At 36.9% G+C, this 13,479-nt stretch overlaps 1 protein-coding gene across 1 annotated transcript in view; it reads left to right on the top strand.

Annotated features, from left to right (window-relative positions):
- The window catches only part of tdrd3.S (tudor domain containing 3 S homeolog), a 94,644-nt gene that overhangs the window by 64,701 nt on the left and 16,464 nt on the right, over positions 1-13,479 (top strand). The window contains exons 6-10 of the mRNA XM_018249917.2: positions 1,879-1,950; positions 4,203-4,352; positions 6,165-6,302; positions 7,753-7,909; positions 9,169-9,294. Of these exons, the coding sequence (XP_018105406.1) occupies positions 1,879-1,950; positions 4,203-4,352; positions 6,165-6,302; positions 7,753-7,909; positions 9,169-9,294 (643 nt within the window). The remainder of the gene's footprint in view (positions 1-1,878; positions 1,951-4,202; positions 4,353-6,164; positions 6,303-7,752; positions 7,910-9,168; positions 9,295-13,479) is intronic.

Raw genomic sequence — 13,479 nt, 5'->3', positions numbered from 1 at the left:
AAAGATGATATGCTTCTTGTGCCCCTGGCCTTAAACTCCTTTTTAAATCAATGATTGGTTGCTCTTGTTTTCTGTTATTTGAATGCACCATTGAAATCTTGCAGGTGTTGATTAAATGTTAAAGGGATACTGTCATGGGAAAAAAATTTTTTTTTCAAAATGAATCAGTTAATAGTGCTGCCCCATCAGAATTCTGCACTGAAATCCATTTCTCAAAAGAGCAAACAGATTTTTTTATATTCAATTTTAAAATCTGACATAGGGCTAGACATTTTGTCAATTTCCCAGCTGCCCCTGATCATGTGATTTGTGCCTGCACTTTAGGAGAGAAATACTTTCTGGCAGGCTGCTGTTTTTCCTTCTCAATGTAACTGAATGTGTCTCAGTGGGACATGGGATTTTACTATTGAGTGTTGTTCTTAGATCTACCAGGCAACTGTTCTCTTGTGTTAGGGAGCTGTTATCTGGTTACCTTCCGATTGTTCTTTTGTTTGGCTGCTGGGGGGAAAAAGGGAGGGGGTGATATCACTCCAACTTGCAGTACAGCAGTAAAGAGTGATTGAAGTTTATCAGAGCACAAGTCACATGACTTGGGGCAGCTGGGAAATTGACAATATGTCTAGCCCCATGTCAGATTTCAAAATTGAATATTAAAAAATCTGTTTTCTCTTTTGAAAAATGGATTTCAGTGCAGAATTCTGATGGGGCAGCACTATTAACTGATTCATTTTTTTTTTCCCATGACAGTATCCCTTTAAGGAGAGTTGAGATAAATTTTCAGTGACTTTTCAGTGAGCATAACTAGCCCTAAATGTAGTGATAAACATTTTCTGCTGCAATGCCAGTAGAAAATTCTGCCACAACTGGGTCTAAAACCTGATGGGCCGCTGACATTGTTTCCAGACCTTAAACTAAACCCTTAAAATGTGGCTAAAAATGCCATATTTTATTTACTAATCTTGTTGCACCAGCCTAAAGTTTCAGCTTCTCCATAGCAGCAATGATCCAGGACTTCTGAAATGTTACAGGGGGTCACCATCTTGGAAAGTGTCTGTGACTCTTACATGCTCTGTGGGCTCTGAGCAGCTGTTGAGAAGCTAAACTTAGGGGTTGTTGCAAATTATCAAGCAGAAAATGCAGTTTGTCTGTAATATAAGCTGATGTGCTACAAGGCTGATTATTAAATTCTGATGCTAGTTGCACTGGTTTCTGTGCTGCCATGTAGTAATTATCTGTATTAATTACTAATCAGCCTTAAATTGTGACATTTATATGTGTACTGTATATTGTGAGTGGGTCCCTAAGCTCAGTAAGTGACAGCAGCACAGAGCATGTGCAGTGAATCAGCAGAAAAGATGATGGGGAGCTACTGAGATATCTTTGGAGGTGCAGATATTTACTGCTAAAGGGCTGTGGTTGCCTTGGGCTGGTACAGAAGCCCAAAACATAATGTATAACATTTCTAGCCTTTTTTAGTTATGCTTTAGTTTTCCTTTGGCAGCACTAATGCTTTCAAAGAAATGCTATGATATATCACTGTAGAAATGTGATATGTGTTTTACTTACAAAATGCTTTGCATATGACAGACCTACTAAAGCTTTGGTGTTTCAAAGTGGTGTTCTACCTGTTACACAGCCACAGCAGAGCTTTCCCAAGTTTTTATTTTGGAATTGTTTTGTCCTTTAAAGTTTATATTAGAAAAAAATAAAAATCAACTGAGGAAAAAAAGTATTTATTTCTGGTGTACAATGGGAAAATAACTGAACTGAAAAAGTGTTGGAAGGTGAATAATCCCTTTAAGAAAATGTTATACTAGGAGATGTTGAGTGTAAGCTGGAACCTGTATACATTATATCTTTTGATTGATCTTTTACCAGAGTTTATCAAAGCACAGTAGAAGCAATATTGGAATAGAAGGAGGACCCCCACCGTTTGTGCCTTTTGGACAGGTATATTTTCTCTTCTTAAAAAATGTAATTGTTTATGCTATAATAATGCAAGTCATATTAGCTTTATTAAACTTGTCATACAGCCTTACATGGATCATCTGTGAAGCTGTTGTGAGGTTTGTCTGGCCTGAAGACCTAGCAGGGGGATTTAGAGAGGGGGCTTGTTGACCAAGGATATATTTCTCAAATGCACATGTACATAAGTATTCCTGGTTATAAGGGTTCTTTAATGAAAGTGAAAGTTCAATCTAAATATATATTTAATTACTAAAGCTATTGCCACATATATACAGAAATAACACAGATGCAAAATAACAAATGTAAAACAACACAGGCTACATATAATCTATAACAGATATTTAGAAAGGAAATAGCAAGTGTATCGATGTTGGATCTAATTCCACTGTCACCCTGATACTCATGCTTCCGTTGGATCTGTATCCTCAATGCAGGAACTCTCTGGCTAATTTAAACCATTCTTTTTACATTCTTTTATCAGCACCTGTAATCAAATAAAGATATATTGCACTTACAACTTAATCAGAAAATGATTGTTCATCAATAAAGTCTGTTCAATCTGTTTACCAACATGTTTAGTCATGTCCCGAATTTCTCAAGGGTGATGGTGTTCTGTGTACAGTACAATAATTTTCTGCTTAAATTGTAAGTGCAATATATCTCTTTAATTTAAGGTGCTGATACAATTTTACACAATAGGAGTGTGCCCCTTCTATATGTTTATTTGTAGACTTTGCCTGCATGGAATCAGCAGATTAAGGAGGCAGCATCTGACATGGAACATTTGTTGGAGTTATCGGATAATTTGCATTTAACCCTTGGAGCAGCGAACATTTGTTTTGTGTTATTTGTGTGCAGTTTTTGGTTCTACACATAACTGCCTTTAACCAGTTATCGCCCCTTTCTCATATCTACATCTTGAATTCTCACTGGCCATGGTCAAAGGGGAGGGAAGTAAAAACTTTGTGCTAAATAGGATGTATTTAAACTTGCCTCTGTTATGTCCTGATACCATCTAATATGTAAATGACACAACATTCTCAAATACAGATCACAATGTATATATGGAATGTACACATATTGCTATAATAAAGATATAACACAAGCAAGTTTCCTTGATGTAACAGGCTCAAATATAATCCTTTTAGAAATACTGTAAGATTGTATTAACCGGTGAAGTTTGAAGAGCAGATTTTCCCATTCAACACCATTGAATCAGCACTTAAAGGAGAAGGAAACCTAGTCGGCGCAAAAACCCTCCCCCCCTCCCGTGTGTTGCCCACCCTCCCTCCTCCCCCCTGGCCTACCCGTCCAGCTGGGCAAATGCCCCAAACTTGTTACCCTTCTGCGCACGTCCAGTCTACGGTGTACACCGACGCCATCTTCTTCCACTCAATCTTCTTTCTGCTTTGACCGGCGCATGCGCAGTAGGAGCATTTCGCCGGTACGATCTACTGTGCATGCGCCAAAAGTCACGAAAACTTTGTGACTTGGCGCATGCGCAGTAGATCTGTACCGGCGAAATGCTCCTACTGCACATGCGCCAAAACGCCGGTCAAAGCAGGAAGAAGATTGCCTGGAAGAAGATGGTACCTGTGAACTCTGTGGACTGGACCTGCGCAGAAGGGTAAGTAACAAGTTAGGGGCATTTGCCCAGCGGGACAGGTAGGCCAGGGGGGAGGAGGGAGGGTGGACAACACACGGGAGGGGGGGGGGGTTTTGCACCGACTGGGTTTCCTTCTCCTTTAAAACACTGATCCACGGCTCCTCACATGGAGCAGTAGCTGCCCCGTTTGATAGAAGACAACTGAACTGGATCATCTGTTGGCTACACCAGCCTAATTTAAAGTGTAAAAAATGAACAGTGGGTACAGTAGATGGACACCAATGGTTTTATGTACAGGCACATCATCTGTAAAGACAGATAGCAATGTTCTAATTGTTCTTCTGTTTTCAGTGTGCATTTAGTTTGTCTTTTTTTTAAATGGGCAGGCTCCTTGTAGAGTTTTTCCTGTGTAACTGATGGCAGTGCTTTCTGTAATGTGATGCAATCTAAAGTTATATTTCAGTCATCAGTGTTCATCTAGTGTTTTTTATGTGTGGCTTTCAGTCTTAAATCACAAATATTAATGAAGCTCAAGGTGCTGATGTGAATTATTAAGTCACTTTAGTCTCTAAAAAAGGTATTTAAAGTGAGTAACATGCTAATAGTTATAATTTGTTTTCATTATCAGCGATGTGCATCAGTTGCTTCAGTAGACAGCAAAGAACTTGATAGCCGAAAAACTCTGCAAGCTTCCAGTGTGACAAAGGCTGTTGGAGAGAATGATGAATTTGAAAAGCAAAGAACTGCTGCGATAGCTGAAGTTGCTAAAAGCAAAGAGGTTTGAGCCTTATCTTAATTACATGTTTATCAGTGCAAAATATTGGAATATTTTATGCAATGTTTACTTGTTTATGGTTTCTATCCTTAAGACGAATGTTTTTAGAGTAGATCTGCCTTAATCATATTGTTAGTCTTCTGTCCAGAGTCTGGGAAAGATGGAAGAGTATATGGGTAAAACCCAAACAATGTTCATTTGTGTATATGTAATAAAGGCTATACATGGTTTTTTTAATTATAAGAATAGGTCAAAGTTATTTTCAGTGGAAGCCCATTCTGGATGCCACCTTTAAATATAACATTACTTATGTCAAGAACTGTTTATCCAAATGATTAACTAAATGATGTTATTGCTGTTGTCCTGGAATCTCTAAAATAACTCAGGTCCTGTCATAGTCTGTTTTGGGGGCCTTCTTATCAAGATAAGGGTGGTAAAGAACATGAATATTATATATGTATTTCATCGAAAAAAAATCCTAACATGCGAAAAGGCTTCTGTATGTTGATAGAACTGCAAAAATTATCCACATAAGTTCATTTACACTGTCATCTGCACTGTCCTCATGTTTTTGTATGTGATGCTTGACAGTGAAGAAACATCTTTATCTCACCGTATTGCCATGAAGCATTGAGTAAAAGCACCTTTAAAGATAAAAACTTTGTAAAAGCTGGAAAAGAAGTTTGTTTGTAAAATGCTTTGAGTCAGGCAAGCAAATGTAGCCTCTCCTTGTAACTCTTTATAGTTATCAACACATACCGTGGCTTTAACACCTTCCACAGTCACCTTTTAGCATTATGTTGGGTATCAAGTCTCTAACTTTACCATATGACGGTTTTGGATTCCAGCTGCTGTGTTAATAGATATTTAACCAATCATAGAAGGCAGCCTTTAGACAAACTGTAATGTGATACAGTTGAAGTGTGTGTATCTACCATGTTTAGGGTGGTACCAGAAGGCATGTTTTTGAGATTGCATTGTTTACACATTTAAGAAAGTAAGTAACAAGAAAGAAACATTGAGTGGACTATAGAAAAGACCACAATGCCTACTGTGACATTTGCCTTACTGATGTACACTGTGGGAAATTTATTTTACTTTGTTTTAACATTCTTTTAATTCCAGATTTATTCTCTAAATAGATCATGTTTATGATGCTGTGAAGATTAAGTTGTGGCTTTTCTTTAAGCTTGTTTTGCCTCATTAGCTCTAGTAAGCCACAAGCAGTCCTCTAATGTGTAATTTGTCCTGTGGCAGAACACTGCTTGATAATGAGATATTCCATTTCCTATCTGTTTGTGCTGCAGGAAAATGGGTTTACCATCACTGCGCCCCATAAATACCTTAATATTATTATTAGGATGTTACAAGCCCCATCTTTTTGGGAAAAAAATCTTTTTATTTGTCGGCATCTTCTGATATTACTCCTTTTAAAATACCACAGTAAACTCTTCAGAAACTTGGCCTTTGTGTTATATTGTTCTGGAAGTCAACCACTTTAACGCTCATGTTATTTTATTTCCTGCTATATAGTTTTCCATTTTAGTTTACTGTTATGGCTGAGTTCAAAGTAGCTCATAAACATGCACATTACACAACTTATTTTTTCACTGCTTCAAACACTGTAGAATGAAAAGCCAATGAGTAGATAACTGCTCCTGTTATGGAAATTAGCGTTTAATTTATCAGTAGGTACAGCTTAATAATAAAAAAATGCAGCTTTCATGGATTTATTGCCTTCTGCATTATGGCTTAATCTTTGGGATGAGTTTAAAATTGAGTTGTTTACTTTAATACAGCTTCTCTTATCTCCAGACAAAGACGTTCGGAGGAGGTGGTAATGCCGGGAGTAATCTCAATCCAGGTGCTGGAGGGAGTCGTAACAGGGAAGTGTTCCAAAGAGAGAAGATAATCAGAGCTGAAGGCAAATCAGAAGGAGTATATCGTGAACTGGTAAGTTTTAACAACTAAACCACATACTAACCCTTTCAGTTCTTTGCTAGGGGTCCAGAACATGTTTTTGCATGCCAAGCTTTGTTCAACATTCTGCTCTGAGCTAATCTACAACCTTGTGTGCGGGGCAAATGCTGTATTCATTCTTCATATATATTCTGTACCTTTAAAGTTGACTTTTAATTTAAAATTGAAGGGCACAGCCTAAAGCTCTAAATTGCTTCCATTCAGACATGCTAACCTATACTTGAATCTTCTTTAATTGGATAGGGTGCCCTTATGGAAGGAAGCTCTGGAATTAATACCTGCCTTGAGGAAACTTCTTAGTAATATAGCAATTGCAATTAACCTTTTTTGTTTTCCATTATTCTTTGTACTACAGTCTTAAAAAAAAACACTATCTTTTGTAGTACTTAATTTTTCACTCCTCGTTTTATTTTTGTTTTGTAGTTTCTAAGGCAGACCACTTATTTGTTTGTTTGTTTTTCCTGGAAATTGCTGTATAAATAGTTTAGTGCCTGTAGAAAAAGGCAAATCATCTGAATATATTTTAAATCGAGACTAGTCTTAATTTAAAACTTTTACTTTTAATAACCTAATAAAAATTAATTTATGGTCACCTCGCCCTTTAATCTGTAATTGGAGATTTAAATGCTAGTGTAAATCATTTGTTCCAACAAACACTTTGCCATGCTGTATTTGCAATTACAATCCATTACAATGGCGGGAATTAATATGAATTCTGTGTCCTTAAAGGGGGAAAGGAGAAGCATGTTTTTTTGAAGAATAATCTGCGGTTTGGCTGCCTGGAACCATATTCTGATATGCAGTTGTGATTTGAGATTATTGGAAGTACTTGTCATTTTATTGTAGGATGTTTTATTCCTCTTGTTTATTTTGCTAGATGCACCATTCCATTTGCTTTGATTACAGTGTAAACTATTTTTCTCATTCCCTTTTAAAATAGTTGCAATACCAACTAAATAAATAAGATATGTTTTCGTTCACTGAGAAAGAAACCGTATAAAACAAGGCTACATCAATATTTTATTTCCCTTTTAATCCGAAAATGCCGCAGCTTTAAATTTGTCCGTTCATTCTCTCTAGGCTTTTTGTGATTAATTTGAGGCATTTCCAATATGGAAAAGAAGTCTTGTCTTTACAGAAGCAACTTTTGCCGCTCTTTGTATGAATGACTTTTAGTATAAAAGCTTCTTTTAATTTCATGTGCCTTTTATACACATTTGAAAAACAGGTTAAATGCTCTTCATCGCAGAAGATTTATACGTGCGTGAGCATCTACATATAATTTGCATTAGACCACGAAAATTTAGACCGGATTATTTATCTCGTGGAGGCTTTGATAAAAGATTTACATGAATCGGGGACACCGGAGAAGGCGGCAGTTTTGTATATGTTTTGTAAAGCACTGTGTTCTTTTGTTCTGCAGGTAGATGAAAGAGCGCTGAGACATATCACAGAAATGGGATTTAGTAAGGATGCAGCCAGACAGGCACTTATGGACCACAGTAACAACGTGGAAGCTGCCTTAAATTCTCTCTTAACAGGCAGCAAACCCAAAGTAGTTCAAGGACCACCACCCAGAGGTAAAAATTTGGAATCTCTTTTACTTATTATAAGGGATGTCTACAGGGTATTTTAGTTATTGAAAAGCGGCAATTCTGCCTGTAACCTTTTTATAATACACAAAAGCCATGAATATCTTGTAAATGATATCCTTATAAATGGTGAGTTCTGATGTCATCAGTTATAAACGGTGAGTTCTGATGTCATTTCTATCACATCACTGAAACTTATGTATTTATGTGTATTATAATAAATAAAGTACCCCCAGTTGCAAAATATGAGGATATTAGAAGTTACCTCGGAGTTTCATGACCTGTATAAAAACACTCGGCCTTCGGCCTCGTGTTTTTATATTGTCATGAAACTCCTCGGTAACTTATAATATCCTTATATTTTACAAGATGGGGTACTTTATTCACTATATAAACTTTGTGTGCAACAAGGGCAGTGTTTTCATAATTTTTATACACTGTTTTTACTTTTTCCCTTTGCAAAAGTTAAAAGTCCAAGGCTTGCTGAGGCAAAAGTTCAAACCTCATGGAGAATAGCATGACAGTTCTCACCTTCCCAGTTACATTTTTCTCATTCCTTAGATGTTCTTTAAATCCACAGATGTCTGTCCAAGCTGATGTTGCTTAGCACTTTTACACTAAAGCAATTTCCTAATCTCCAGTGTCCCTTAGAGAATGTTTTGATTGTCGACCAAAGCCAGTAATCTCGATGTAGGGAACATTTTTACAGCTAAATAGGTTGTGTAATGAAACATCTTATGTTTGCTACTTTCCTAATATCCTACAGTAACCAGTCAGATGTTTGTGTTCTAACACTGTTACCTGCTGATTGGTTGTTATGGGTTACTAGAAAAATACCAAACTATCACATTGGTGTAATACACAAAAGTGTGGTGATGACAGGTTCCAAAGAATTTCATAGTTCTTTTTCTCTAAGTAGATCATTCATACTTATGTAGGGACATCAAAAACACTGAATATTTTCAAAATATTTGTTAATTTATGTTACTGCGGTTGGGCCAGTCTGTATTTTCTACACATTTAAAAGATCTGATCAATTCCCTTCAAAATCCTTTAAATAAAGGTATGGCACATGTTAAAAGATAACATCCTATAAAATAAATAAACAAGAACCATATATATGTGAATATGCTTCACCATTCTGCTTTAGGCATTGGAGACTATCAGTCAGTCTGCTTAATTTTGTTTCATTTTAGTGGTTTGTTGTAAAATAAATATATATTTTTACAACTAATGCTTACTAACAGGAAAGGGAAAAGGCAGAGGAAGAACACGTGCTGAAGAAGATGATGAATTAACTAGTGCCAGGCCTTCAGCACCAAGTACTCTATTTGACTTTTTGGAATCCAAGATGGGAAGTTTTTCTATTGAAGGTAAGCAAAATATTTTTATTATTTATATGTAAGATGGTTATATGTTCAGTGGCTAGCAATCATTTACAGGTCTAAACGGTTAAAATAATCAAAGTAAACATCTAATTGTCCATTTTGATAAATAATCCATAACATGTTCTGCTCTAGACTACTGGCTATCACATCTAAAGAGTTTGTGCTGCTTCTACCGCACACCATTAGATAAAGTTATAGTCTTCACTTAAGTCACTGGGAAAAGTATGCTACATACATTTGTTTCCTAAAAGTAATTAAGATAACTTGGAATTTGGTTTAATTCGTACATTTTTGTTTTGAGAAATTATTTTTTCTTCTCTTTTATTTGCTTTTATATAAATTATTGAAAAATGTGAGTGCTTTATAAAGAAATACTACCTATGCAACTGTTTTTGCAAAGCAACATTTAGCCCATAGTAGTTCATATGACCTATGGTTTCTGTAAAATCGTTGTATGTTTCATTAAGCTTTCCTATCCATTCAAAACTTGTACAAAGCAGTGATTTTGCAGGCCTACTCATTGGTTTGTGGTGTGACATTGGTCAAAGCAAAAGAGTACTGTTAATGGTATTGAACAATTATAGGAAGTTCGCACCAACTTCGCTATATCAGTTTTTATTCTGAATTAATAGCCAGCCCATTTGTGCATATGAAAGGATATGTCCAGTCTGTAAACTAAATGGGGCCAGAGAACCAGTCTCTCTGTGATCAGATATAGGCAAAGCTCCACATAAATCTTGTGTTATAGGGCTGAAACAAGCGTTTATGTGAGAGAAGTGAGGAAAGCAACTTGGCAAAATATATCCTGTTTATTTTCTTAAAATTAGTCCCAGCTCATTGTTCTTTAAGGCCTACTTATAGGAAAAAGTAGAGACAATACAAATGGGCCTGACCCTGGTACTTGTTTATTTGGTTTGGTTCGACAAATGGACTTAGAAAGAAAAGGAAACACTGGTGATTTTTGCACAACAACTACTACTAGTGACTTCAAACATTAAAAGGCATTGGATTGTTTGTCACATGGTCAGCCTGGCTCCTTCTGCACAAATTAATAGCATTATTTATTAGGGCCTGTGGATCATTTGAGCAAGATGAATGATGTAAATGTTTAAAGGGGTTGTTCACCTTTAAGTTAACTTTTAGTATGACGTAATTTTTCATGTTTTTTATTATTTGTGGTTTTTGAGTTATTGAGCTTTTTATTCAGAAGCTCACCAGCCCAATCACTTGAGCCAGTAGCTCACCTAAGCCCCATCTTAAAGGGGAAGGAAACCTAGTCGGCGCAAACCCCCCACCCCCCTCCCGTTTGTGCCCACCCTCCCTCCTCCCCCCTGGCCTACCCGTCCCGCTGGGCAAATGCCCCTAACTTGTTACTTACCCTTCTGCGCAGGTCCAGTCCAGAGAGTTCACCGATGACATCTTCTTCCACGCGAACTTCTTCCTGCTTTGAACGGCGCATGCGCAGTAGGATCATTTCGCCGGTACGATCTACTGCGCATGCGCGTGACTTTTGGCGCATGCGCAGTAGATCCGTACCGGCAAAATGATCCTACTGCGCATGCGCCAAAACGCCGTTCACAGCAGGAAGAAGATCGCGTGGAAGAAGATGTCGTCGGTGAACTCCCTGGACTGGACCTGCGCAGAAGGGTAAGTAACAAGTAAGTGGCATTTGCCCAGCGGGATGGGTAGGCCAGGGGGGAGGAAGGAGGGTGGGCAACAAACGGGAGGGGGGATGGGGGGTTTGCGCCGACTAGGTTTCCTTCCCCTTTAAGTAACACTGTGGTTCCATGTTGTACAAGTTCTCCAAGCAAAGCAACCCGTGTTCATGAGACACCATAAGTGCTTTTTCCTTGTTGGAATAACATGACAGAGTAGATTTCTTTTTATTTTATTTATTTATTTACATATATTTAAGTAAGAAACCCTAACAACATGTTTTATAGCTGCCAGCATTCGTTGACCTTGACCCCCACAAAAGATACTTTTGGTTGAAGTTCTTCAACGGCTGTGGCTTGAAGGATGCAAATCATTTAGAGTGTGCATTCTTAATTCAAAATGATATCCCTTATTTTGCCATTGTGTATGTTTGTCTCTTTTTCTGAAATAATCTAGCTTTAGAAGGAGCGCCTGCACTTTATTTTCTGCAACTCTATAGAAATTACTTGGGCCTTACAGATAATGTCATACATAATTATGTGCTATTTCCCTAATGTCTGGAATGGTTCTTTAAAATGACTAAAAGCATAGAGATGCATATTTATGGAAACCTGTAAAATTTGGTTGTCCTGCTGTACAAGGATTATCTATGAAGCCCAAAGTCGCTTATGTTTACCTTTTATCTTCCATTAAGCGTTTGATGTTAATTCATATATGCTCAGGAAAAATAGAAAAAAAACACAGGTACTGAGTGAACCATGTAGTAAAAAAGATACAATTTTAATTCTCACATAAAGATGGTCTTGTGCATTTATCCTTAAAGAAGTAAATTTTCCTTGGCGCCCACTTTGAGCACAAAACATATAAGGCCACCCTTATACTTTATGATTTGCAATTCATTTTTCACCTGGTATTTTTTACTTGTTCACGCAGGTGCAAATGTGCAGTAGCGCGACATGCAGAAAAAAAAGCCAGCGTTTTAAATGTACTACTCATGCACCAGTCAGGAGTTATTGAAGGAGAAAGAAAGAGAAGAATAGGATCACTGGTGCTTGCCAAAAAGTATCCTGGGCCAGTGCAGATGATTTCTTGCAGGAACACCAACCTAGGGGGGTTCTAACATTTAGAACTTTCCTTCTACTTAAGTTTTCCTCTTTTAGTGGAAAACCAATGCCAAACAAGAGAGGCTTTTAAGAAGCAGATAAGAAGCCAACTATCATATGAGCATTTAGATATGCAGTATCGCAGCTCCCAGTCAAAACAAAAAAACAGCATTATCTACAGACGAACTGGACAGTTGTTTTCTGAACTTAAATAGAAAATTAAAGTTAACTTACAATAATAGTACAGGTATGGGATCCTTTATCCAGAAAGTTCCAAATTACGGAATGGCCATCTCCATTTTATCCAAATAATCCAAATTTTTAAAAATGATTTCCATTTTCTCTGAAATAATAAAACAGTACCTTCTACTCAATCCCAACTAATATATAATGAATCCTTATTGGAAGCAAAACCAGCCTTTTGGGTTTATTTGATGTTTACATGATTTTCTATTAGATTGATGATCCAAATTACAGAACCATTATCTGGAAAGCCCCATTTCCAGGGCATTCTGGATAATAGGTCCCATACCTGTATAAGACATAAGACTTATTGAGAGAACTACAGTATGAGGATAGGGCTGTTTGTTTCTATGCACTCCCTATGATAAAATGCTGGGGTGACCCTGTTAGGAAGAGCATTCAGTAAATATGCTTCCTGTAGACATATCAGCACAAATTAGTGATAATATTAGCTAAGTAATAATGATACATTAAATTCTGCCTTCATATAGTGAAAAACAACCATTTTCCAGTTAAAAGGATAAGTGCTAGAGCAACGAAAATTGTTCAGTCAATAATTTGGAAACATTTGACTGTGTAAATGCACCAAGCCCCTATAATGGTTTATTATTTGTCCAGAAATAGATATTTTAAGTGCTTGTTTTTACAGCGGTACAAGAGGATAACCAGTCTTTACCAGCCATTCACTTGAAAGCAAGTAATAGCCTTTAATGACTTTGTGAGTCTACCTTTGTATTTGATTCTGCTTAAAGGCCAAGAAAAACACCATATAAAGTGTAGTGTTAACATGTGTTCATAAATGAGATTTATTCACACAAAGCCTGGGTTATTGATATAAAAAGATTATATGTATTGATTCATGTATTTAGGGTTGCTAAAATAATTAGGATATATAATATACTTGCTTGATAATGTAGACTTCCAATAACATAAAAAGATCATACAGCACTGCTTACAAGAATAAGCAAAAAAGGGGTGTTACTGTTCACCCGTAAAACTGTAGCTTCTTTCTTTATGCTGTGCAAGTTCATTAGTGCTGTTGGTAAATGCAGAGCCTACATTCCTCAGGGAAAGTTCTATTTTCAAATCGCAACTGTGATGGCAATTTAAACCTGACTAGGACAAAATCTGTAAAAACTGCAGTAAGCCGTTAACTTTTTTTTTTTCC

Source organism: Xenopus laevis, chromosome 2S (assembly GCF_017654675.1).
Source record: "Xenopus laevis strain J_2021 chromosome 2S, Xenopus_laevis_v10.1, whole genome shotgun sequence".
Taxonomy (NCBI): Eukaryota; Metazoa; Chordata; class Amphibia; order Anura; family Pipidae; genus Xenopus; species Xenopus laevis.
The sequence above is the reverse complement of the archived record's forward strand: the minus strand, read 5'-3'. Positions and strand labels throughout refer to the sequence as shown.